Source organism: Salarias fasciatus, chromosome 3 (assembly GCF_902148845.1).
Source record: "Salarias fasciatus chromosome 3, fSalaFa1.1, whole genome shotgun sequence".
Classification (NCBI taxonomy): Eukaryota; Metazoa; Chordata; class Actinopteri; order Blenniiformes; family Blenniidae; genus Salarias; species Salarias fasciatus.
Genome location: NC_043747.1, coordinates 27,846,976 through 27,874,123, shown reverse-complemented (window position 1 = coordinate 27,874,123; position 27,148 = coordinate 27,846,976). Strand labels below are relative to the sequence as shown.

General features: G+C 47.7%; 1 protein-coding gene across 1 annotated transcript; it reads right to left on the bottom strand.

Annotated features, from left to right (window-relative positions):
- Positions 1 to 1,415: 1,415 nt before the first annotated feature.
- Positions 1,416 to 14,642, bottom strand: LOC115386041 (uncharacterized). The gene is made up of 20 exons (XM_030088233.1): positions 14,325 to 14,642; positions 13,499 to 13,599; positions 13,160 to 13,229; positions 12,959 to 13,089; positions 12,793 to 12,881; positions 11,056 to 11,155; positions 10,930 to 10,973; positions 10,761 to 10,838; positions 10,483 to 10,679; positions 9,967 to 10,031; positions 9,774 to 9,880; positions 9,596 to 9,698; positions 9,410 to 9,509; positions 7,498 to 7,537; positions 7,373 to 7,424; positions 7,179 to 7,290; positions 6,233 to 6,316; positions 6,022 to 6,139; positions 4,349 to 4,439; positions 1,416 to 3,676 (listed from the first exon to the last, which is right to left on the bottom strand). The coding sequence occupies exons 1-20, from the start codon at positions 14,518 to 14,520 to the stop codon at positions 3,602 to 3,604; spliced, it is 1,953 nt and encodes a 650-aa protein (XP_029944093.1). The 5' UTR covers positions 14,521 to 14,642; the 3' UTR covers positions 1,416 to 3,601.
- Positions 14,643 to 27,148: the final 12,506 nt, after the last annotated feature.

The window sequence follows — 27,148 nt, the reverse complement described above, 5'->3', positions numbered from 1 at the left end:
AGGATGAAGAGGAGAGAAAAGAGATGGTGAGGAGGACAAGGAGGGGAAATTGAATGAGACGGGGAAGATGCACAAGAGAGAGGAGGATGAGGAAGAGGAGAGAGGAGACAAAGGACGATGAAGAGGAGAATGAGGAGGAGAAAGGAGGATGAGAGGGGAGGATGAAGAGGAGGAGTTGGAGGCGTGAGAAAGAAGAGGATGAAGAGGAGGAAAGGAGATGGAGGAGAGAGGAGGATGATGAAGAGGAGGAGAGAGGACGAGGAAGAAAATTAGGAGAGGAGATGGATGAAGAGGAGGAGGAGTTGGAGTAGAGAGGAGGATGAAGGATGAAGAGGAGAAAAGAGAGGAGGGCCGAGAAGGACAGAGCAGTATGGAGAGAGGGTGAGGAGAAAGGAGAGAGGAGTGAAGAATAGATTAATTAAAAGGAGGAGGATTATGAGAGAGGTGAAAGAGGATGAGAGGGGAGGATGAAGATGAGGACGTGAAGGAGGAAAAAGGAGCAGAGATGAGCAGAAGGATGAAGAGGAGGAGGAGGAGCGGTGAGTTGTGGGAACCTTCAGACAGAAAGAAAACCTCGTTTATCTTCTTTTCTTTTCTTTGACAGACGAGCAACGAAAGATTAATGAGTTCAGACTGCAGCTGCTGCTCGGCAGGAGACCTGGATCCAGACCTGATCCAGGCCTGATCCAGACCAGGTCCGGGCCTGGATCCAGACCTGATCCAGTTCACATCCAGATCCAGATCCAGACCAGGCCCAGATCCCTCCAGACCAGATCCTTAGTGTTTTCTCCAGTAATTTAAAGTTTAAAGCGTTCTGGATGGTTGATGGTTCCTCCTGGTTCTCTCTCACTGGTCGTCTCACAATCGGGATGTTCTTAGTTCGATTCTCCATGTGCCAAAGTGTCCTTGAGCAAGACTCTGAAGGGCCGACGCCTCCACTGCTGTGATAAGTATTTACCAATTCTGCTTTCTGCTTTTGAGACAAAAACATTTGTTAAACTTCTGCCTCATAGTGAAATTCCTCCAACAAACAAACAAAAACAAAGACAGCCTTGATTCCAAAAATATCTTTAATCTCAAAAGTTTAGTATCAACAAAACCAACTTTTGTACAAACACTTGAATGTGTCCTGAAAGGCAGCAGCTGAAGATTAAAACGGTGAAAAGAAGGCAAATTATTGATTTTCAAATGTTCAACAATCTAAAAAACAAAAACAAAACAAAAAACTACTGAGGTTCTTCGCATTTAAAAAAAATGGACTGAAAGGGCAATTAAAGTTAGAATCTTAAAAAACCGAGCTGTCAGAGTGATTAAATGAAGTGTGTGCATCATGAGGAACGCGTCGGCAGCGGTTTGGGATTAAAAAAAACAACAAATCAACATTTTAACTGGACTTTGTTTACATGGTTTTTTTCCAGGGGAAATTAAAATCATCCAAAAATGAGAAAATTGAATAAAAAATAATCAGTTCTCTTTAAAATCGGATGTTTTCCAGCTCGCTGCTGTCCTTCACTTGGTTCTGGGGTTCCTCAGGGTTCTGTCCTGGACCCGGAACACTTTCCCTCACACTGTCCAGAGCCTCAGGGTTCTCGGTGAGAACCCTTGTAGTTCCGTCTCGGAGGAGTTTTACTCACAATCTGTATCGTTTCTGCTGTTTTGAGAATTAATGCTGAAGTTTCTCCAAAATTAAAGCATCAGATAATTAAATCGGCCTGAAATCTGATGGAAGGCTTTAAATGAAAGAACAGTTCAATGAGGTCAAAGTTGTCGTGTTGGAGGGAAAAAAAGAAAAGGACGGATGAATGTTTTAAAACATCTTGATGGAAAAGTCCCTGAAAGTGCAGCTTTTTGAAAGCGGAGAACATTCTCTGGTGTTCCACGAGGCGCTGATCAAGGACCGTCGGGGTTTTGGCGCCAAATGAAGGAGAAACATTTTGGCACAAAGGTTTTATGGTTTTTTGTGCCTTCAGCCAACCGTTCAGGGGGGCGGAGCCTGAGCTGGAAATCCTTCAAACAGATCAAAGGATTCCAGAGTTCCTCAAGATCCGTCCAAACGGAACCAAAACCAGATCAGAACCAGACCAGGAACTGATCCAGTGTAGAACCAGTCCATCAAATGGCACAAGAAGTTTTCAGTCACGTCTGCAGTACAGCTGATGATAAACCAAGCGAGCTGAGTCCAGGAGACGGAAACCGAAACAGACCAGATCCAGGAGCAGACCCAGATCAACTAGATCCAGACCCAGATCCAAATTTAGATTCAGATCCAGGCCAGATCTAGGCCCAGCTCCAGGACCAGATTCACATCCAGACCCAGATCAACTAGATCCAGATTCAGATCAACAAGATCCAGACCCAGATCCAATGGCAGACCCCGCTCAACTAGGTCCAGATCTAGACTGAGATCAACAAATCCAAATCCACATTCAGATCCAGGCCCACATCCAGACCAGACCTGGTGGAGGGATCGTCCTTCAGGCCCCCTTTAATCCCAGTCACCGGAAACAAAAGAGCTTCAAACCGATGTTTTCATTGTGAAGCGTTGCCACGGTAACTCGATCAACGTTATCGAAACAAAAGCCATTCTAAAAAACATTTCAACTGTTTTTCTGATTGAAGCCTTGCTATTCTCAGGAGTCCGGTCCGATCTGAAGCTGGAGGACGACCGGTTCTGGTTCTGGTTCTGGTCTGACCCAGATACCTGTGGCGAGACTGGCAGGTTGAGTCTGGTTCTGGTTCTGGTCTGACCCACATACTGAGCTGCTTCCTGTGGTTTCCTCTCCGTTGTTGTTGTGCTGGTCGACTGTTTGCTGCGGAGCAGATGTGGATCAGCCGCTGCCTCACTTTTCCTCAACCCGTCCCGCTTTTCCCGGAGTCTTTGAACGCCTCGTGTTTATTTGTCGTTTTGTGGTGCGGGGGGTGGGGCGGGCGGAGCGGATGGAGCGGGCGGAGCTCGATGGCGCTGCGGTCCGAGCCGGACGCTGCCGTCTGTTAGCGATTAGGACGGAGCGGCGAGGCGGAGCCGCATTCCTGCGGCGGCGCTGCCGGGCGGCGAGCTCCGCCCACCCACACTCCTGTTTGTTTACCCGACAAATCCCCCTCGGGGTTTCTCCGGTGGGGTCAAAGGTCAGGGCGGCCCACCCGGAGCTGGTATGTGGTACCAAACATGGCCGCCACGTGTGAGGCGGTGGCATGCGCTCGGGTTTCCTCCTCGTTCCCACGGCAACCAGCTCAAGAGACAAAACCTGTGAAGCATTTTGTGTCTGTTTACACGACAACGGCGACCAGAGACGCCGAAAACAAGCATTCCAGCCAATCAGAGCAAAGCAGGTCCAGACAGTCGACCAACACAAAGCAACAGTCTGATTCAACAACAGTCAGAAAACAGCTGATGGCAGCTGGTCCAGGGTCCAGGGTCCAGGGTCCAGGGTCCAGGTCCAGAACCAGAACCCAAAACAGGATTTGTACAGAATCCTGTCAACATGAGAGTTTTTATTCTTCAGGCACCAAACAGTGATTTAATAAAAGGATGATTATTAATTAATACTAATCCAATGTGAACTCTGCCTCCCATGATGCACCGGGGCAGAACCGGCTCCAATCAGTCCACCAGAGACTTCAGGTCCGGAAGTCCTGTAAGCTTCAGGTCCAGAAGCATCTGACCAAAGGCCTTCCCCTGGACACACACACACACACACACACACACACACACACACACACACACACACACACACACACACACACACACACACACACACACACACACACACACACACACACACACGCAGACATATAAAGACACAGACACACAAACACGTAGAGACAAACACACACACCCAAAGACACACAGAAAGACAGACACATAGACACAAACACACATAGACACACACAAAGAAACAGACACACACACAAAGAGACAGACATACACACACGGACATACAAAGACACAGAAACAAACACCCACAAAGAGACAGACACACACAAACACATACAGACACACAGAAAGAGACACACAAAAGAAAAGAGACACACACACAGACACACAAAGAAACAGACACACACACAAAGAGATAGAAACACACACACACACATGGACATACAAAGACACAAACAGACACACAAAGAAACGCACACAGGCACACATAAACAAAAACCAGATACAAGACACACACTTGACATTAGTTTCATCATTTTGTTTTCATTCTTAAATCCATGTTTTAAATATGTTATTTTACTGCTGTATAAGTCTGACAACACACACTGTCAACAAGCTGTGTGTGTGTGTGTGTGTGTGTGTGTGTGTGTGTGTGTGTGTGTGTGTGTGTGTGTGTGTGTGTGTGTGTGTTACCTGGGGGTCGCTGCGTAGTGATGCCACCCCTCCCCCTCCCAGCGAGTTCTGCAGAACAAAGTTGAGGCCGTAGATTCCTGGCAGAGTGTATCTGTGCCAGAAACACACACACACACACACACCCTCAGAGGTGGCAGGGTTTTTATGACACACATAAACGTGGCTTTACGGGAGTGTGTGCGTCTGTTAGCGGTTAGCTCGGATCGCTCAGCCGGCTGAAGCCACGCCCCCACTGAGCTGCAGGGGGCAGCACTGAGTCACGGCAGTAATTCAGAATAAAAGCTGACCTCGGTTCTCCGTTCTTAAAGTGAAGACAAGAAGAAATGCAGAGAACAGAGAGCCAACGCCGGTTCTAAAAAGACTGGATTCACGTCTTTTAAACTCAAGACATAACCTTGAAAGTCTTCTGGAGGTCAAATCAGTCAGGTCGTCTCATCAGAACGTTCCCGGTCGTCCCAGCAGGACGTTCTGCTGCGTTCTCAGAACAGACTCTGCGTCTGCTGATCCGTTTCCTCAGAAACTCAGTCAGACTCTGAGAACCTGGTTCTAATTAGGAGAGTTCTGCTGCGGTATTACGGGGTGATTACTGCGGGGGGGGGGGGAGACTGAGTCAAATGGTCTGAACTCAATTTGTCTGAATGACCAATATGGACGTAACTGAAACTCTGTCTCTGTCTTTGTTTTTATATTCTAATGAACGTGTCTGAATCCAAACCTTCAACATGCACCGTGCTGACAGAATTGTATATCGAGTTGGTCACAGGGTTGTGGTACTGCTCTGAGACCTCTTGAATCAATGTATAAATATGCGCTTAGGATCCATGATAGAAAACCCAGGCGTTACCATCATTGTTTTATTCTAACTAAATATCAAATTTTGAACTTGGAAAATCAAATATTCTACTCAAATGTAAGTCTTCTCTTCAAAATAATTAAAGGTCTCGCAGCACCTCCACTGAGAACATTTGTAGCCCTGTGTTCTGAAAAACTGAACCGAACAACTCGATCTACGACCAGAGGAGAATGCAGCGTTCCTAAGTGTAAAACTGCGTTTGCTCGATCAGCCTTCTCTATAACTTCAATGAATCGGTGGAACTCACTACCAACTGAGATTCTTGCGTGTACCAATTTTAAAACATTTGCACGTTTAACAAAAGAATGGCTGATAAAAAAAAACAGGTTTTTAAACTGTGGTGTGATGAGTGAGTGAAAGAGCTTGTGTGTAGAAATGGGTGACGATTTGTTTTTTTAAGGTAAATGTCTCTCAAATTAAATGTTATGAAATGATCTTAGGATACCAGTTTTGTAAGATATGGCCATCATGTTCCATCTACATTTAGAATCAGTTTTTACAGCTTGTAACATCAAGCTGCCCTGGGACTACTGGTGGAAATTAGCATTTTTGCTATAACCTGGTACAAAGCATCTCTCCTTTGTGGTTAATGTTATTTTGTACACTGTCCCTGTATAAATAAAACCATACCATAAAGTGATTTTAGCTTGAATTAAAACTTGAATTGATGTGACAGTGATTCTGATCGGTCAGCCGCTAACACGGAGCCCCGACAGACCTGACGTCTTGAGCTTTAAGGAATTGAGATTTTTACTTTGAAAAACATGTAAATTGGACCTTTTTCCCCCCACTGCTGTGTTGTAATTTGACTCCTCCTCACCTCTTGACGGCATTTTTGAGCCCCGGCTGGATGACGTGGGACATGTAGTCCTCCACCACAGAAGAAGTCAGGTGTTTCTTGAGGTAGGGGTAGAAGAGCGGGTGGCGAGCGATCACGCCTGGAGACACAGCAGACAGCGTGTTTCGGTGTTTTCAGGTAAAAGGCGGTGCAGGCGGAGAACGGGTGTGAGTGAGTGCGGGCAAGGCGTCACCGATGTTGGCCGTGTCGCCCTTGTCTCCGCTCCTGGTGAAGGCCAGCTCCTCCAGGCGGTAGCTGTGAGGCCCTCTGGGAAGGTCTGAGGACACAAAGACACAACGGCCTTCAGAAGAGGGACGGTCTCTGTTCCACCGTCCGGGACGGAGATCGGGAACCAGCTGGGTCAGCTGTTAGCCTAGCCAATCAGCTGTAGCCTGTTAGCCTAGCGTTAGCCTGTTACCTTAGCCACTCATGCCAATCAGCTATTAGCCTGCTAGCCTAGCAACTCGTGCGGATCAGCTGCTAGCCTGTAGGACTAGCCAATCAGCTGTTAGCCTGTAGGCCTAGCCAATCAGCTGCTAGCCTGTCAGCCTAGCCAATCAGCTGTTAGCCTGTAGGTCTAGCCAATCAGCTGTTAGCCTAGCCATTCAGCTCCTAGCCTGTCCTCCTAGCCTATCAGCTCCTAGCCTGTCAGCCTAGCCTCTCGCACTGGGACAGGTGTTTCGGACGCGGCGGAGACGTCTCAGTGACTTTCAGCTGGACTGGTCTGGAGGTGTATCCAGCACGTGCAGCTGTTTTGGTCTCCCGAGGCATCTCGGCCGGTCAGACCAGCTGCCACCGCTTCACGATGCTCCGCATTCTGAACCAAAGTGGGTCAACGAAGACTTCCTGTCTTTATCTGAAGCTGTTTGTCTGCAGAGACTCGCTGCTTCCAGCTTTTCTGAATGAATGAAGCAGTGCCGGTTGAAAAAGGCTGAAAGGAGGTAAAGTGGCACACTGACACACACACACACACACACACACACACACACACACACTAATCTGAATGGAGGTGGTAAGTGGGTCAGGGTCAGCGTTGCCCCCTGCAGGAGGGGATCATAAACAGGACAGCTGGAACCTGGTTGTGTCTTCAGCCTCTTCTCGTCCAGGTGAAGTCTGGACGACCACCTGGGCCCATTTACCTGTGTCAGGTGAGTCGTCCTCCGAGGGGGGCGGGGCTTCCTCTTGTCGGTGCGCATCGGGCTCCGCCTCCGACAGAGACTCCACGAGCCCGTCGTCCATGTGAATGTCCACCTGAGGAGACAGCGGCTCCAGAGGTCAGTCGCCTGCATGACGTCGACTCAACGGTTCAAAGACGACACTTTGACCTTCTGACCTTCAGCTGAGATTTGGGGTGAAGGAAGAAGAACGGCTTCAGGACCGGAGACCTGCGGAACACAAACACTCCTTCACGCGGTGTTGCGGTTGTCACGGCGTCGGATGTGGTCAGTGTGAACTCACACTCTGGGCCGTCCTCCGACGATGCCGGTCAGACCGGGAGCTGCTCACAGGGAGAGAAGGGACAGGCCGGAGGTCAGGGCCAGTCGGTAACAATCGGCCTGATTCGGCAACGATCGGCCTGACTTAGCAACAATAAACCTGACTCAACAATCAGTATGACTCATCAACAATCGGCACAACTCAGCAACAATCAACCTGACTCAACAATCAGCACGACTCAGCCAGGATTAGCCTAATTCAACAACTGGCACAACTTATCAACAATGGGCACGACGCAGCTACAATCAGCACAACTCCCCAATCGGCACAACTCAGCAACAATGGGCACGACCCAGCTACAATCAGCACAACTCCCCAATTGGCATGACTCAGCAACAATTGGCACGACCCAGCTACAATCAGCACAACTCCCCAATCGGCATGACTCAGCAACAATTGGGACAACTCAACAATCAGCACGACTCACCAACAATCGACACGAACCAGCATCAATCAGCACAACTCCCCAATTGGCACAACTCAGCAACAATCGGCATGACCCAGCTACAATCAGCACAACTCCCCAATCGGCATGACCCAGCTACAATCAGCACAACTCCCCAATCGGCATGACTCAGCAACAATCGGCACGACCCAGCTACAATCAGCACAACTCCCCAATCGGCACGACTCAACAATCGGCACGAACCAGCAACAATCGGCACGGCTCGCCAACAATTGGCACATCTCAGCAATCGGCACGAACCAGCAACAATCGGCACAACTTGCCAACAATTTGCACAAGTCAGCTACAAACGGTTCGAACCAGCAGCAATCGGCATGACCCAGCAACAATCGGCACATCTCAGCAATAATCGGCCTCATTCAACAATCGGCACAATTCACCAACAATCGGCACGGCTCATCAACAATCGGCCTGATTCAACAATTGGCACGACTCGCCAACAATCTGCATGACTCATCAAAAATCAGCATGAGTCAGCAACAATTGGCACGACTCTCCAACAATCGGCACGAACCAGCAACAATCGACACAATTCAGCAGAAGGAGCCTTGCGGAGTGAGTTGAATCAGGAGGTGAAGCAGGGAGTGAAGCAGGGGTAAAGCAGGGAGTAAAGCAGGGGTGAAGCAGGGGTAAAGCAGGGGTGAAGCAGGGCTGAAGCGGGGGTGAAGCAGGGGGTGAAGCAGGGGGTGAAGCAGGGTTGAAGCAGTGGGTGAAGCAGGGGCTGAAGCAGGGGCTGAAGCAGAAGAGGCTGAAGCGGGGGCTGAAGCAGGGGGTGAGGCAGGAGGTGAAGCAGGGGGTGAAGCAGGAGGTGAAATAGGAGGTGAAGCAGGGGCTGAAGCAGTGGGTGAAGCAGGGGATGAGGCAGGAGGTGAAGCAGGGGGTGAAGTGGGGCGTGGAGCAGGGGGTGAAGCGGGGCTGAAGCAGGGAGTGAAGCAGGGAGTGAAGCAGGGGGTGAAGCAGGGGTTGAAGCGGGGGCTGAAGTGTCACCCCAGAGTGAACCAGGAGGAGGTGGAGAGTTGGGAGCTGTGCTGCTCTGCGGCCGATGAGGACAGACTGTGAACCTTAACCCAAAGCAGAATAAATAAAGTCTAAATAAAGAACGAGGGCGGCAGATTAAATGTACTGGAGGTTCTAATGAGGAGCTGCCCCGTCTGCTGCTGCGAGCCCAGCTTTCTTACTGAGCTGACGTTACTTCATGCTAGCACCAAGTGACTGAACCTAGGATCAAAACAGCTCAACACACAGTTCTATATGAGCCAATAAAACCTGGTCCTCATATCAGTCCTCCGTATCGGTCAGTAGTTAACAGTCAGTGGTATGGGTACTCGGTATCGGTAAGTAGTTAGCGGTTAGTGGTATTGGTCGGTAGCTAACGGTTAGCGGTATCGGTCAGGACTAACGCTGTACCCATGCCAGTCCCGGCCGATGCGATCTCCCTGGAGAACAGCTCCAGAGCTTTCTTCTGTTTGTGCTGCATCGACATCCAGATCACCGCTTCCCTGGAGCCCTGAGAGCAGAAACACAGCCTGTCTGAAACTGGCTTCACATCCATCCTTCATCCATCCATCCTTCATCCATCTATCCTCCAGTCACCTTGTTTCTGGCATGCGGACCGTACGTGTCTTCAGCTCCCAGGATCTGAACGTTCACTGAACTGAAGTCTTCCAGTCCCAGTTGCTTGAATATTCTCCTGGTTCTGGACAAACAAACAAACTGAGCTCTCTCTCTCTGGCGCTCTCTCAGCTCTGAGGACTCTCTCTGGGGTTCGAACCTTTTGATGATGCTCTCGGCCGTCCGCCGGCCTTTCTCCGCAGCTCTGGGACCGCCGAGGGTGCAGACGGCCGTCACCCTGAAGCCGTCCATGTAGGTAGCACACACCTGAGGGGTGGGGGGTGGAGGAGGAGAGACGTTCAAGTCTCCAGGAAGTGAGGAAGACGATACTGAAGATGATGAAGATGTTTCACCTTGTAGTCATGTGATGGAGCCAAACCTTTAGAACCGCTGACTTTAACTGCACCTCCTTCCACACCTGATGGAGGACACACACACACACACACACACACACACACACACACACACACACACACACACACACACACACACACACACACACACACACACACACCGTTCAGTCAGTAATACCCTGGGTCGGCTTCCTGTGATCATTCCGTTGAAGCTGAAAGTGGCGGTGTGCCGCCAGATCCCCGGTTTGAACCCTAAGAGGTTTGATCAGGACAGTTCTAGAAGATTCTCCGTGTGTGGCTCGAGCAGCCGATGCACTCTGGGAAACCTCACACAGGAAGCCCGCTATCGCGCTCTTATCACAGTCCAGGGATCCGTGTTCGAGTTCACAGCAGCTGCCCGGACGGTTCACCGGACGGTCAGCGGTTCAATGCCGGGGTCTGCTGGGTGGCCGTCCAGGCAGCGGACAGTCGGTTCGGTATTGTTCTGTTGATACAGCGGCGGCGGCGGCCTCCTACCCGGCAGCTCCCTGATGCTGACCCGGCTGAAGTCGCAGGTGACGTCGGGCAGCAGGTAGCGCCGCGGGTCGGCGATCTCGTACACCAGCTGCTCGGCCACCGAGCCGAACGACACCAGGCCGCCGGTGCGGGGGGGCTTGGAGAGGACGAAGGAGCCGTCCGGAGAGCACTCCACCACCGGGAAGCCCATGTTGTCCCTGCAGGGCGCACGGATCATTAATATGCAAATGACCTCATTTACATATTCCAATTCTCGGCGTTCCATTCAGAAAACTGACCAGTCGGGAACTTTGTGCCAGTCTGTGAAGATTCCTCCAGTGCTCTGAGCGCCGCACTCGATCAGGTGACCTGCCAGGCTGACACACACACACACACATACACGCTTGAAAAAAATCTCCCTCTGTGTATGTTATTGTGTGTGTTTCAGCTGTTTGTCTGTTTGTTTACCTCCCAGCAGCCAACAGGTCGTAGTCGTTTTTTTTCCACCCAAACTGCAACAGAACAAACAGAGTGTCACGTGTGGAACTGTCCTCCGTCGCCTCGTCGTCTCCGGTCCTCGGTGGAACAACGTACCGTGTGCATGAGCGGGCCCAGAGCCAGAGCGCTGTCCACACAGCGACCCGTCACCACCACGTCCGCCCCGAGGTCCAGGCAGCGCCGCACCGGCTCCGCCCTGACAGGACACAGCGGGTCAACAGCCGGACAACGGCAGGACAACAGCCGGTCAACGGCAGGACAACAGCCGGTCAACGGCAGGACAACAGCTGATCATTAGTGGGACAAAGGAGGGGCAACAGCAGGATAACAGCCGGTCAAGAGTTGGTTAGCATCTGGTCAAAGCTGGTCAAGAGTTGTTAGCAGCGGGTTCAGACACTCTTTCACTAATGCTTTCCCACCACTTCTCCATAACTTTTCACTAAACCTCTAGAACAGCTCGACTCAACTCTTCACTGGAGTGATTTTTACTCCAGGATTTAAACACGAGGAGCTTCCCAATAAGAAAATATCCACTGTCTGAAAATAAAGACCCCAGCAGTGTCTTCCCATCTGCTCATTTTTTACAAAACAAAACCAAGCCTGAGGACTGAACAGACGCCCGGGTGCGCTTGTTTCATCTGACGTCCCCGTCCGGCTGCCCGGCTGTGCTGCTGCCCGGCTGTCCTTGGGGTTTCGCTCCTTCTGTGTCTGTCTCTCTGCTTTTCGAACTCTGTTATGGACTCAGACTCAGTTGTGGTTCACCGTTCTGGACTCGTTTGTTAAAATAAACCAGTTGTGACTCCAGCTGGCTGCTGTCTGCATCTGGGTTCAAACAAGCACAGCCTTCCCCACGTTGGACATGTTGAATGTTTTCTGTCACGTCTTGGCTCCTTTCTGCCTTTTTGAAGCTGCGCTTCCCAACATTTCACAGCTAATCCGATACTCATGACTGTAACCTTTTTCATCCCAGCTGTTCTTGACATGGGCAGGAGTTAAAACCAGACCGGTTGCTGGACGTGGAGCGTATTTGTTACCATGACACCTGAGGTGAAAACCCCGGAATGAGTTTCTGCTGCACCAATAAAATATTACAAAAATCTGAATATCTGAAAAACAATCATATCTGTCCTAACCATCAGTAATGGCATCTACGTTGCCAAAAACTCTCAACACAAAACAGAAAAACCGGAACTTTTAGACAGTCAGAGAAATTTTACTCTAACTTTCTGAAACTTCTCCAGGTTTTTCATGACTGTATGAACCGTGCAGTCAGTCAGGCAATAGACAGCTAACAGTCAGCACTGGGCTCAAAGGCAAGTCCACGGCTAATCAAGCGCCGGACAACAGCTGGTTAACAGTCAGTCAATGGTCAGTCAACAGCCAGACAACAGTTGGTCAACTACTGGCCAAGAGCTGGTGAACAGCCAACCAACAGCGACACAACAGTCAGTCAACAGTGAGTCAACGGCGAAACGGGAGCGAGTCAAGAACACCAGCCGGTCAATAACCAGTCAACAGCCGGTCAACAATGACAGAACAGTCAGACAACAACGGCTGGAGAACAAACAAACAAACTCACAACAGGCACATAACAGGGAAACGAGTCAGTGACGTTTAGACAGGTAAACTACAGGTTATCTACGAGTATTTAACTGATTAAGCAGAGATAAACTATGGCTAAACTACACGAGAACATCTGCTAAACAACCACCAAACTATAAGATAGCAAACAACAGGTAATAAACTACAGGAAAACATCTACAAAAAGGATTTCAGTAGATAAACGGATGAGTTGACAACAAATCGATCGTCAGGTAAACGTGCGCGTGGTACCCGAGGTAGACGTTCATGCTGTGCAGCGCCGCAGGAAGTCGCTGGCTGCCGCTGCCGTCGGCCATCTTGACCTCCGACAGGCTGCTCCTCTAGCAGAGCAGAGAGAACTTTTAAAAAACACACAAATAAACAAACAGCACTGACGTCAGAGGAGGAGGAGCCTCACGTGGGGCATGAGGTCATCTCCGGTCACCACGGCAACCTTCATGTCGAGCCCCGCCTTCTTGATCACCTCCCGGATGGCGTCGGCACACGCCAGCGGATTGACGCCGCCGGCGTTGCTCACCACGCGGATACCTGGCGGGGGGAGGGGAGGCGGGAGCTTACCGGTAACCATGGAAACGACACACGGGCAACGAGGCCTCACCTTTCCTGTGGATGTCGCCGATGAACGGAGCGAGGGCGGCCTGGACGAAGTCCGGCGTGTAACCGAGGGCCTGCAGGAGGAGACGGAGGCGCCTGGTGAGGATACGCTGCACTGTGGCTTGGGCTGTTTCCATGGCAACGACTTCAACCGACGCTCAAAACCCTCGCGCCATTTTCAGGGGTTCCGTTTACACAACAATGGTGCTCAGAGACACTGACAATGTTCAACAAAATGTTTCTCTGCTGACTGTTCTCAAACTACACCAATGAGATTTCACGTGAAGCGCTGCCATGGAAACGAGGCCTCGGTTGTAAAGGTGGAGCTTGATGTGTGACTGACAGGGTTCTTGGACTTGGCGGCCGTCAGCAGAGACATGGTGATCTCGCTCAGGTAGTCAAACACCAGGAAGTCCAACCGTCCTCCATGGACCAGCTGAGGGACTGCAGACAACAACAACAAGACAACAGTCGATCACAACGCAACCAGAGACACAAGACAGCCGTCAATGACAACACAACACAAAGACGACAGTCAATGACAACGTAACCAGACACACAACAAGACAACCTGTCAGTGACAATGCAACCAGAGACACAACAACAAGACAACCGTCAATGACAACTCAACCAGAGACACACAGCAACAAGACAACAGTCGATGACAACGCAACACAAAGACGACAGTCAAAAACAACGCAACCAAACACACAACAAGACAACCTGTCAGTGACAATGCAACCAGAGACACAAAACAACAAGACAACAGTCAACGACAACGCAACCAGACAACCTGTCAATGTGATGAAACCAGAAACAAACAGCAAGACAACCTGTCAATGACAACGCAACCTGAGACACACAACCTATCAACAAAGCAACCAGAGACACAACAACAGTTAGACAACCTGTCAACAACAATACAAAGACACACAACAAAACCAGAGAGACACAATAACAATACACAACATGTCAATGACACAACCAGACCACCTGCAACCAGAGACACAAAACACATCAACGACTACACACAGCTGCAAAAAAACACTACAATCAGACACACACACACACACACACACACACACACACACACACACACACACACACACACACACACACACACACCACTCGGAAACACCCGTCAGCCGCTCCGTCTTCTCGTGACCCACCTGACGTCGCCGTGTCGCCCCAGAATCCGGACGCGCAGCCGATGCGGACCGCGGCGGGGCGGCTGGAGCTGGAGTACCGGGGTGTGTTTGGAGCCGAGCCGGCCGCGGAGACGGCGGCCAGACTCCGGCGGAGCGCGAGGCTCTGCTCGCTGCCGCCGCGCGACGCGGCGCGGAGCAGGCGCGGCAGGGCGGACATCGGGAAAAGTCGGCTTCTGAAATGTTATTCCGAGTTTCCCTGAAACGTCCAACAAGTCCAAAATCCAGGGAAAAGTTCAAGGAACACGGGCGGCCATTGAAAAAAGTCCGGAGGGAAACACGAGCTTTGGTTCCGTCTGGCAACTTTTTGGTTCCTGCTCCGAAAAACTTCTTCTTCTTCTTCCTTGGGACAATGGCGGGTGGCGACTAACAACTTAGGTGCATACCGCCACCTACTGTATCTCTGGGTAGATGTATTTCCGGTTACATTCTAATCACCGTATTCGCGAAAAAAAAAAAAAGACAAGGAAACCAGACCCTTATATCTTGTGGAACAGCCCTGTTCCTTTTATAAACCCCATCAATGCCCTAACACACCTTGTAGGCTCCATCCCCTTTCTAATTCATACAGCCTGTCCTTCGAAACTCTTCTCTGAGATTCATACTTTTTGCACGCCATCAGTACATGTTCCACACTTTCTTGAACATTACACACGTCGCACTGATCTGAGTCCACTTCACCTATCAAATACAAAGTTTTCCTCAACCCTGTGTGACCCAATCTTAGCCGTGAATACACCACCTCCTCCCTCCTGCCTTTTCCTTTCATATCTTCCACTCTTACTGAGCTTTGGATGCTGTACAGATGTCTCCCTTTCCTGTCCTTGTCCCAAATGGTTTGCCATGCTCGCTGCATCGTTGCTGTTATCATCGATTTTGCTTCACTTTTACCCATTGGGATTCTAATAACATTATCATCTTTTAATTTTAGAGCCTGTTTTTGCTGATTCATCTGCTATTTCATTACCTGATATTCCACCCAACACCCAACAAAAAGAAATGACTGAACCAGCTCTCTGCAACCTGAGGAGCGCAGTGTGAATCTCCAGCAATAAATCGTCCCTACAAGTCTCCTTAGCAGTAAGACTTTCCATAGCTGCTGCTGAATCTGAACAGATGACCACTCTGTCAGACCGGACCTCCTCAACCCATTGCAGAGCAAGAATGATGGCAGTTATCTCTGCTGTGAATACTGACAGGTTATTAGATAAGCTCTTGCTAATTATAATACTAAACTCAGGAATATACACACTTGCTCCCACCCGTCCTGCCAAAAAAAACAAAAAAAAAAAAAACACAAACTGCGGGGGATTTTTATTTATTTATTTATTTATTTATTTATTTATTTATTTATTTATTTATTTATGTTTAGATTTTATTTTTTATTATTTCTCCGATTCAGAAAAAGTTAATTTAATTAGATAAAGACACTTTAAGGAAGGCGTGTTTCAAATCTACCATACAGACAAGCAGACCATACAGACTATTTTAACTAAAGAAAAAGCTTTAAATGCACTTAAAAAGTTGTACGTGATCCTTTGAAATAAACAAATAAAATGCCAAATAAAATTTCAGAATAAGAGGTACGCCAAGACAAGACACAAAATAAACACCAGGACATAAGTCATGAGCACAAAGACAATAATAGTAAATACAAATGTGTTTAATCGTTTTACTTTATTAGTTTAAAAAAAAAACTAACAAAAAAGAAACTAGCATTGATCCTTCTTATTAATAAAATGGTCTTTGTGACATTTTATTTTACGAAACATACCCTGACAGTACTGCTGGAGTCCAGCAGAGAGCGCCACAGGATGATCAGAGAAAAGTGCAAAGCTCCTTCGGAGAACACACACACACACACACACACACACACACACACACACACACACACACACACACACACACACACACACACACACACACAGTCTCGTATTTCTATCCTTGTGGGGACCTTCCATTGACTCCCATTCATGTCTAGCCCCTAACCCTGACCCTTACCCTAACCCTAACCCACACCACAACAAAGCCTAACCCTAAAGAAATGTTTTTGCACTTTTACTTTTTTCAGTAACAACAACATGGTCAAGAAAACACTGTTTCTCCTACTTAGGACCGGAAAAAGGTCCCCACAAGGCACGTCGTTTCACGTTTTGCTATCCTTGTGGGGACATTTGGCCCCAACAAGGATAGAAATACGAGAACACACACACACACACACACACACACACACACACACACACACACACACACACACACACACACACACACACACACAGACACACAGAGTTCAGAATATCTGACTTTGAGGTAAAAACGTTGCTGTGCCAGTGTTACATCTTGACATTTCTCACAGGTTTTGTGTTTTCATGTGAAATTATTTTAGTGTAAAACAGGAGAGGAAGTGAACTGGAGACAGGAAATCACATTGCTTCATCTGTGTCCATTCGTCCCGTCAAAATAAAGGATTCTAAATCTGGATTTAACAGCTGAGTGTTTGAAAAACAAATGATTTTGTTCGCTCTTGAAGCCTCCCCTAATTGTCCTCATGGGGAACGTTGGACCGGCGATCAGCCAGCACATATGGTTCCACACCATCAGACCACATGTGACGGTCCAAAAATAACTGGGAACGCGCCAGATGGAGGAGTTCTGCTGAGGACGGATCAGATGGAGCTGGGACCAGGAGGGATCCAGGGTTCTCCTCACAACTAGAACCGGGTCGGTTAAGTCTTATCTGGAACCTGATCTCACTGAGGAAACATCATGTTCAAGGACCACAGAGAACTAGTCTGGTTTAGAACGTATCTTATAAGGATTCAGTATCTGCTCATCTTCCCTGATGGAGAGAACAACCACTCACCCCCCTCCTCCTCCTCCTCCTCTTCCTCCCCCTCCTTGGTTCTTTAATGCTGTACTTTGAGGATTACTGGACGGTTGTTCTTCACCTTTCATCCTCAGCCTCTCCTCGCATTGATCCCTTCCAAACTATTCAAATCTCACCGGGTTCAGGAGAACATTCCGGTTCTCGTCAGGACTCACTTCAACCAAAGAAAACCGTTTTCCCTGAACCTCCAGACAGTGTGTTTCGTTATCAGCCAGCAGACGGACTGTTTGGAGTGTTTGGAGTTCAACCTCTGGCGTCTGTTTATGCTCCTAAAGAGACGGCGGTGCTTTATCAGAACTGAATAAACGTCTCCGATGTTTGTTTAGACTCTGTTACCAGAATGTTTCTGAAACCTCCTGGAACCTCTGAAACCTCCTGGGACTACCTGAAACTTCTTATCTGGAACCTCCTGGGACTACCTGAAGCCTCTTGGAACCTCTGGAACCTCCTGGAACCTCCTGGGATTACCTGAAGCCTCCAGGAACCTCTGGAACCTCCTGGAACCATCTGAAGCATTCGCTGACTCTGAGTTCCCCATGTTGTGAACTGTCCATTAAGCATAAGCATAAGCATGTTTGTGTGTGTGTGTGTGTGTGTGTGTGTGTGTGTGTGTGTGTGTGTGTGTGTGTGTGTGTGTGTGTGTGTGTGTGTGGAGCACCCCACCACCCCAAAAAGAATAGACCAGTCACAAAATGATGGATGAATGATGAAGATGAGGATGAGGAGCTAGTAGTTGTCACTGTTGTTGCTGCCGCTGTTGTTGTTGATGTTGTTGCTGCTGTTATTGTTGCGGTTGCTGCAGATATTGCTGCTGTTGTTGTTGTTGCTGTTGATACAGCTGTGGCCCTTGATTCACTCTGTTCTCCGGCCGTCAGAACGTCTACATGTTGTTGTTTTGTTGGTTGTTGGTTTGTCTTTTTGCTCGTTTTCATTTTATCTCCAGTAGAAGTTGTGGTGATATAGTGGTGGTTATGACTCGGCGGATCAGCCTTTCCCCGGTGAACTGCCCCTCCTCCTCCTCCTCCTCCTCCTCCTCCTCGTCTTCCTTCTCCTCCTCCTCCTCCTCCTCCTCCTCCTCCTCGTCTTCCTTCTCCTCCTCCCCCTACCCCCTGCTGGGTCAGAGAGAAGCGGAGGATGAGGATGGGGATGATGAAGGTGAAGCATCCCCTCCGACCTTCTCTTCCTGACATTTCACTGGGAGGCTCGGGACTCGAACTGGTGACCCTGTTCTTCCTGTTGAGCCTTCCTCGCGTGACTGGATGAGCAGGAGAGAGAACGAGTTACTGCGAGGATACAGTGACCAGTTAGTCAGTGAAGTCAGCGTGTGTGGGCGTGTGTGTGTGTGTGTGTGTGTGTGTGTGTGTGTGTGTGTGTGTGTGTGTGTGTGAAAGAGAGAAAGTGAGAGAGAGAGAGAGCGAGAGAGACGCTCTGTTTCAATGTTTCAAATGAAACTGCATCGTTTTCATTTTAGAAGACGCTCACGTTTTCACATCTTCAAAACGGCCGCCACGATGGAGTTTCCATGTTGCTCCACTAGTTCGTACTGTTGTTTGTTTTAGTGATGAAACCACAGAGAACAATACACTCTGAACATTAACACTGGAGAACATGGAGAACAACAGCGATAGAGAACACTGCCATTTGAGTTTCCCTCTGGAACTGGAACTGGACCGTTTCCAGCCACTCTTTAACTTTGCCACGTCTGAATCCCTCCGTCAGGCGAACAAAAACAGTTTGATTCCTGTCCAGAGTTTTGCAGACTCATTTTCGAAAGGCGTGCATGTTCTGGCGTGATTTCCTCACGGGAAGCTGCTCTTTGAGGAGGAAACATGGCGGACGGTGCCCGTCGACATCCCGCCGCCTTTTATTTCACTAATGACCCAAGCAGAGATCAAGTGGAAGAACGCGGCTGTGATCAGAAGGATCCGACACGCCGGGTTCCGTTTGATAGACGAGCTTACACATTGGTGTTAGCATCAAAGTGCATGTGTTATGAGGCGGCGGCGGCGGCGCGCGGCATGCTAGCTCTGCATCTTTAATGCTCTTCTCAGGAAAGAGGGAACATGAATGGTGGAACTTTCTGAAAACCAGATGTGAGTCAGTTCAGGTTCTCCATCAGCTGCTTTGGTCCTGTTCTAGGGTTCTGATTGTCATCTGTGGCATTCCTCAGGGATCAGTGTTGGGTTTTCTTTATGTCTTCAGTCCTTTAAATGACTCAAATATTTGGGAGGAACTTTAGTCAAACTTCTTCCTCCTTCCTACTCCTTCCTCTTATTCCTTTTTCTTCCTTTTCCTCCTTCTATTTACCTCCTCCTCCTTTTCTTCCTTTCTTTACCAGCTGCTGCTGAATATCTCCACAGCTTCAAATACTGTAAGTGGAGCCAGCAGTCTGTATTTCAGAGATTTTGTTCTGATAAAAGTGTTTTTCTCTCCTCCGAGACGCTAACAGACGTGTGTTCTGGTTGAATCCACTCTCTCTCCTCTTCATCATCATGTTAATCTGCAGGACTGCCGTTCCGGTGGCTCCGTTCGCCTGGAGGCGCTCACAAATTAGAATAATCCCCTCAGTTATCTGGCAGTGAAAAAGATCGGACGTGGTTTGGGGGTGAGTTCTTGGACGGCTCTTGGTTCTCCTCCAGTGCCCTTAAGCCAGACGTTGAGTTACTGCGGACGCAGAGAAATGAAAAGCTGCTCTACGGCGTTTCTCTGCCATTTAAATCCATTTTTTATGGACGCTCCGCTGCTGTTTCCCGTTTTTATGGAGAGTGAGGGGAGTGCTGTTGAGCCTGGAGGCCGGCCAACAGGAGGTTCAAATCCTCGACGGAGAGAACCAAACTCTACTTGGAGGGAAACATTGGAGTTCATGTTCTGGATCAGAGCTCAGAAGAATCCAAAACTCAAATATGAATCTTTTTCTGGTCTGATCAGGAATCTGAACATGGCACGCTTCTGTAGTCACTCCATCCACTGGTGCAAATGCTGATCACAGCTGATGTGGATACAAGCTAATGCTAATCACAGGAGCAAATGCTAATCACAAGAGTTAATGCTAATAACAGCTAATGTAGATACGAGCTAATACTATAGGATAGGAGCTAAAACAGCCCAGCCATTCTCTTTTCCTTCCTGCCTTCCTTTCCTGCTTCCTCTGATAAATAAATTTCTTCTGAGCCCCAATCTGGATTAAAGGTCATCCTGTTGCAGATCGATAACCAAACCTCGTCAGTTCTTGAAATAACTCAGTGTTCGAAAAAGGCGACGTCATTGTACTCTGATGAGTTTCAGATCATTTCATGATGGAGCTTAGCTCCGATAGGTTTAGACTAGCATTCGCTTAGCTCTGATAGGTTTAGCTGTGACAGCGGCAAGCTAATTGGGTACAGCACCTCTTCAAAAGACTGGGAAATACACTTTACAGGTATTTTCATCAGATTTGGAGCTGAAGGATCCACTTAATCGCCCAGCGGCGTGTGGAAATATAAATTTTTTTAGGAGAAACCAGCCTAACAGGCCCGAAAACCTGGAGTTTGAGTTGTCACCCTGAACCAGGTGACAGTAGCCAACTGCTGGGTCTCACAACAGAAACTTCTGAAACTTCTTCTGACAGAAAAATTAGCAACTTTCAAAGCCGACATGTTAGCAATCAAGATGGGGGTGACTAATAACACAGCTGGACTCCGCGCCAACATCGAGGTGATGAAGACCACCGTGGTGGACATGGAACAAAGCTTGACAACATGCTCAGATGACGTGGTCAACATGCAGACAAGAGTCAGTGAACTGGAGGAGGAAGTCGCTAACCTACAGGAAAAGTGTGGACATGAGGCGCAGCAATAACCACAGACTGAATGTCGCTGAAACCACCAGCTCGAGCTCACCAGCGGCTCTTTCTGAGCTACTCAAACAGGCCCAAACTGGACCTTCTGGTCGATAGATCACACAGAGGCCTCACATCAATAAGAACTGTGTTGTCTCAAGTAAACTGGACTATCAGGACTGCACTGACATCCTGCTTTGAGCCAGGGCATCGGGAACTTTCAATGTTAGAGGCTCTGCCATCTCCATCTTCCCAGACTACACTCCAGGTGTCACATAAGCCAGGTATGAGTTCTCCAAGGTCTAGAGACTGCTTCTTTGAATATGACAGCACCTGACAAAGCCTTCTGTACCTGGCTCGACTCCACTTAGTTCACGAAGGAACTGAGAAATGGCAGAAAGTATCTCTTTATGTGGACAACATGCTTTCATTCTTATCAAACCCTCCTATCAAACCCAAACTCCTTTACCAGAAACACTGGCTCTATAGGAAAAATTCTGAAAAATATCAGGATATAAGATTCATTTACAAAAGAGGGAAATAATTTCAGTCAACCCATCAGCTAATTTGATTCCATTCAATGCATTTCTCCTCAAAGTAAATTTAAACTAATTCAAATATTTAGGGATGTGGGTTACACATGACTGTAAAGAGATTTATACACAGCCAGATTCCTAACTCCCTCTTAACCAAATTAAAGCAAGATTTGAACGACTGGAACCTCCTTCCAATAACTTTGGGGGAATGAACATTCTTTCCAAATTTTTTGACACTTTTTTTCCCTATATTCACCGAAATCATTTTTCTGTCAATGGATAAACTGATATCTGAATTAATTTGGAATAAGTAAAACCCTCCAATACACAAAAACATATTGCATATTTCCAATTCTATTACTGGGCAGCTAATTTTGGAAACGTCTTATATTGGAGGGAGCACTCAGGACACCTCCATTAAATGTCTACAACTGGAGCACACATCCTGCAAACCCGCATCACTGCACTCCCTACTTTGCTCAACCCTTCCTCTGTCTGAATCCCTTTTGTAATCATACCTTGAACCCCATAGTGAAACATTTTCTAACAGTTTGGTTCTTTTGCTGTTTCCTATTTTTAGGTGTATCACCATTATTTATCTTCCTGCACAGACAACTGTATAGTGTGAGCTGGGGCTGGGGTTTGGCTCTATTCCAGTGTGCAGGGAGGTTGTGTCAGAGAATTTCAAATTGGAAATTTGTAAGCATTTTTAAAGCTGTGTTTGTATGATTTAACCTGAAAAAGTGATAAAAACACATCGAACAAAAAAAAAAAACAAAAAAAACAGAAGGGACAGCAGTTCCCAGGCGAGGAGAACTTTACTAACAGTACATTCTATAGGTAATAAATTGAAAGTGTAGCAGAAAATTGTTGTTTAGAATCTTCCGACTCATAGTTGATTGTGAGTGGGAGAACAGAGGAAGTTCCTTCTGTCACCAGAACGCGAGACGTTCTCTCCAAACAGAAAGGGCATTTGACAGGAAGAAGGTGGAACGCAGCGTCTTTACGCTCATGAATGCTAACTCGCCTTAATCCTGCCCCCAGAGAGGGTAGCTGAGAGCACATGTGGCAGCTTCCGCCGCTCCTCCGATTGGATGTTCCACCGTTTGTGTCGATAGAGGAAAACGCGGAACGAGGCCGACACGCCGAGCGGAACATTAGAGACGATGGAGGGGTTTATATTTTTCAAAAAGATTTAAAAAAAAAAAAAAGAGGTTGGAGGGTGTTTAGCAGGTGGAGCAGTGCAGTTCGACTGTAACATGTCTCACACACACACACACACACACACACACACACACACACACACACACACACACACACACAGTCTTAAATTTCATGATGAAGCAGCCTGATGACAGGAAGATGGATCCATGAAGGCTGCTGACATCAACACTTCCAGATGATCTCATAAATTCAGCTCACAGGGGACAGAGTGTGTGTGTGTGTGTGTGTGTGTGTGTGTGTGTGTCACCAGCAAGCCATATCACCTCCACAATAAAAGACGGTTTTGAGCTGTTTACATTCCAGAGGCAAGCAGATGGTGAGAACAGTGTTGATGATGGAGCGATGAATGATGGATGGATTAATGAATAGATGATGAATGATGGATGGATGGATGATGGATGGATGATGGATGATATAATGATGGATGGATGATGGATGGATGATTGATGATAGATGGATGGAACGATGATGGATGGATGATGAATGATGGATGGCTGATAGATGGATGGATGTATGACAGATGATGGATGGATGAATGGATGGATGATGGATGGATGATGAACGATGGGTGGATGATGGATGGATGGATGGATGGATGGATGGATGATGGGATGATGAATAATAGATGGATGATGGATAGATGATATATGATGGGTGATGGATGAATAGATGATGGATGGATGGATGGATGGATGAATGGATGGATAATGGATGGATGGATGGATGATGGATGAATTAATGCATGGAATGATGGATGGATGATGAATGATAGATGGATGATGAATGATGGGTGGATGAATGGATGATGGATGGATGGGTAGATGGATGATGGCTAGATGTTGATGTGCCATCAGCCTCAGTTATTCCTAAAGGGGGCATTTCCAGCATACTGGCATTCAACCAATCAGATGCCAGTAGCTGCTCTCACACAGCCTCCCGCAGCCAGTGTGTGTGTGTGTATGTGTGGCAGGAGGAAGAACGGTGCAGGAACAGAAAGAGAAGATTAATCGACAGAGAGGAGCGGGAAGATGTCATAAAGCGATGTGGAGCCATTAATCCACAGCAGAATGCTGAATGCCCTGACACGTTAACACTGTGTGTGTGTGTGTGTGTGTGTGTGTGTGTGTGTGTGTCTGTATGTGTGTCTGTGTGTGTGCGCTGAAGCAACATGAGTGAACATGACAGTCGTATTATGTCTGAGGAGGCAGAAGCTGCTGCGGCTCCTAAAGGACGTCACTCTGACTCTTATACACGAGGCTGCAGCCAGGTCACAGCAACATAGCGTGACGAGTCGGCATAATTCAACAAGAGTGCTGAGTCAGCATAATTCAACACTGAAGGGTGAGTCAGCACAATTCAACAACAGAGTGCTGAGTCAGCATAATTCAACAATGAGGGCTGAGTTGGCATAATTCAACAATCAGGGGTGAGTCGGCATAATTCAACACTGAGGGGTGAGTCATCATATATTAGACTCTTTAACTGCTGATTCATCCTGCTTTTCTATTTTTTTTTTCTTGTGACATCTTAAAATTTGCAGACAGAATCTGCGATTCCAGATGTTTTTGTGTTTTTTTTTTTTTCCCACCAGCCGTGAAAACGTCCATCTGAAAGTTACTGACGTCTTTTAAACAGGAATTCGAAGACTTAATGCAACAAAAGAAACACAGTGTTTTCCCGGCTCATTCTTCCTGTTTCCAGCCTTCCTTTGACGGAATAAATGAATAAGGACTGAGCGTGTGATGGAAGATAATACTGGGGGAAATCCTCCGGGATTCATCATGTTTGCTGATGATGCCGACTGTTTCATAAGAAGCGTTGTTTCCTACCTCACATATCAACAATCGCAGCAAGACCGCAGTGAATCGCTTGGCCTCGGGCTCTGGCTGTACATGTGGAGCTCCTCAGGGATCATTGATGGTCAGGATTAAAGCTTCAAAGCCTTATTTATTCAGCGTTGTGTTGTTTTATTCTCTGTCTGATAACGGTGTGTAACGTTATCTCGGAGGCGTGATGAAGAAGAGAAAAGACTGCTTATTGATTATCATTCCTGAATAAAAGGAGCGACCGCCTCTGGAGCTCCTTGAGAATCAATCACAGCTCTCTGTATATTCAGCATGTTCAGAGCGTAAACATTGAAACCAGCTTCTAATGAACCTTTTCATATTTCATCAACTGATTAGAAGAGCTGAATAAATGAATGTCTCTGGAGTTCCTCAGGGGTCGATACGAGGCCCCCTATTGATGGTTTTATGGAGAAATCAAGGGGAGAGTACCTGGATTTAGTGGGGTGAGATCATGACCAGAAGCAGGACCAGGAGCCGGAGTAGAACCAGGACCAGGACCAGGAGCAGAACCAATTGCAGGAGTAGAAACAGGACCAGGAGCAGAACCAGGACCAGGTTCAGAACCAGTTGCAGGACCAGGACCAACTTGTCCACCATCTGCAGAGACACTGAGCCCAAATGTTTCCAGAAAGTTGTGTTTTACCTGTTTACACGACAACAGAATCGTAATGTTTTCAATCCCTGTGACCTCGAATTTAACCACTGGCCTTGTCTGAAGCAATGAACCATGGGTAAGTGAGATTTTACAAAGTTGCTAACACCATGCATTTGGAGTACCTCAGGGATCAATGTTGGAGTTTATTGATTCACTGACAAACTAATTCTAGTCATGTTTGGAAAACAGTGAATGAAAACTGAGTTCTGGAGTTCCACAGGGATCAAACATGGCTCCGTCTCAGTTTTGTTTGTGACTGATGTGGGCAGTGGTGGGGTGTGTCAGTTCACCGGTGACGTATGTGTCTTTGGGTGTGTGTGCGCACGTGTGTGAGCGTGTGTTTGTGTGTGAGACTGACGAGTCAGTGCTGCTCAGAAAATAATGAGGGAGAAGCTTCGTGTTTTCAATCAGGTCCCCCACATGCTCGTCTTCTGGGGCAGGAAATCCATTATGATCTCAAACACACACACACACACACACACACACACACACACACACACACACACACACACACACACACAGACACACAGACACACACACACACACCATTATACCGTGCATTTAGATAAGACCACTGCTAATGTACCCACACACACACACACACACACACACACACACACACCAATCAGATAAGTGAATGATTCTGGTTTGATCAGGTTTATGTCTCGCCACACTGTCGGACTGAAAACAACGACTGGCGGAGACAACAAACAAAAAAACAAAAATAGACAAAAAAGTGTCACATAACCCCCCCCCCCCCCCCCCACACACACACACACACACACACACACACACTGATATGCAGTGAAAACTCTTCTCTTCCTCCTTTTCTATATTCTCCTTTCTAGGACTCTAGGATGTGAAATGTTTGTTCCGTTTCAGGATTGTTCCGTCATGTTTTCATCCTCTTGAGAGTTTCTGTTTGTGTTTCTTCTCTTTACACTGGGTTATTGTTTACTTCTTTGTCTGGGAGCCTGATTTCATTTGGAGCGATGATTTAGAACAGCAGGATTCTCAGCTTGGGAATCATGTCATGTTATGCCCTGTCCTGTTGTTTTGCTGTGTGGTGTTGCTTTGTCGTATTGTGTATTACTGTGCTGGTTTTTGTTGTGCTGTTTTATGTCATGTTGTGTTGTGTTGTTTCATGTCGTAGTGTCATGTTGTATTGTATGTTTTCTCATTGTGCCATGTTGTTGTTTTCATGTTGTATTCTATATTTTCCTGTTGTCATGTTGTACTGTCATGTGTTATGTTGTCATGTCATGTTGTGTTGAGTTGTGTGTTGTCTTGTGTGTCGATGCTTCGGCCTCTTGCTCAGCGTTTTAGCTAACAGACCCGACATTTCCCAGAGTTCACAGAGGAAATGCCACAAGCCATTCTGGGTAAAAATCACAGCCGGGCAGCTCTCAAAGGTTAAAATGTCACGAGCCATCATCTGGACCATCAGAAACGCTGAGTCACCGGGACGGTCAACGGGACAATCTGATCCCTCAGACGGACCTGGGCCTCGTCTACACAACGGTTCATGTGAAAAAGTTTTTGGGTTTCAGAAGATTTTTACATTTACACGGCAACTTACACAATTTGGCGGAGGGTTTCCAGAAGGTTGCGTTTTCACCCGTCTACACGGTGACAGGGTTGAAGCGTTTTGGAGAAACTTTCAGAAACTTCCTGCATCAGTGTCCCAGCGCTCTGTTGTGTTTTCTGTCTTATCTGATTATGAAATTTCACGTAAAAAAAAAAGTCAGTTTGGACTCTAAACTTCCTCTCAGGTGAACGATGTGGTGACCCTGGAAGAGAAGCGGCGAGCTGAAGCCTTTCC

What these genes read in the sequence shown, in the direction of transcription:
- LOC115386041 (XM_030088233.1), bottom strand. Translation starts at nt 14,520, where the DNA reads ATGTCCGCCCTGCCGCGCCTGCTCCGCGCCGCGTCGCGCGGCGGCAGC. An exon ending in GAGATGACCTCATGCCCCAC is followed by an intron (nt 12,882 to 12,958) that starts GTGAGGCTCCTC and finishes CTGCTCTGCTAG; the next exon opens with AGGAGCAGCCTGTCGGAGGT. An exon ending in TGGGCCCGCTCATGCACACG is followed by an intron (nt 10,974 to 11,055) that starts GTACGTTGTTCC and finishes GTTCTGTTGCAG; the next exon opens with TTTGGGTGGAAAAAAAACGA.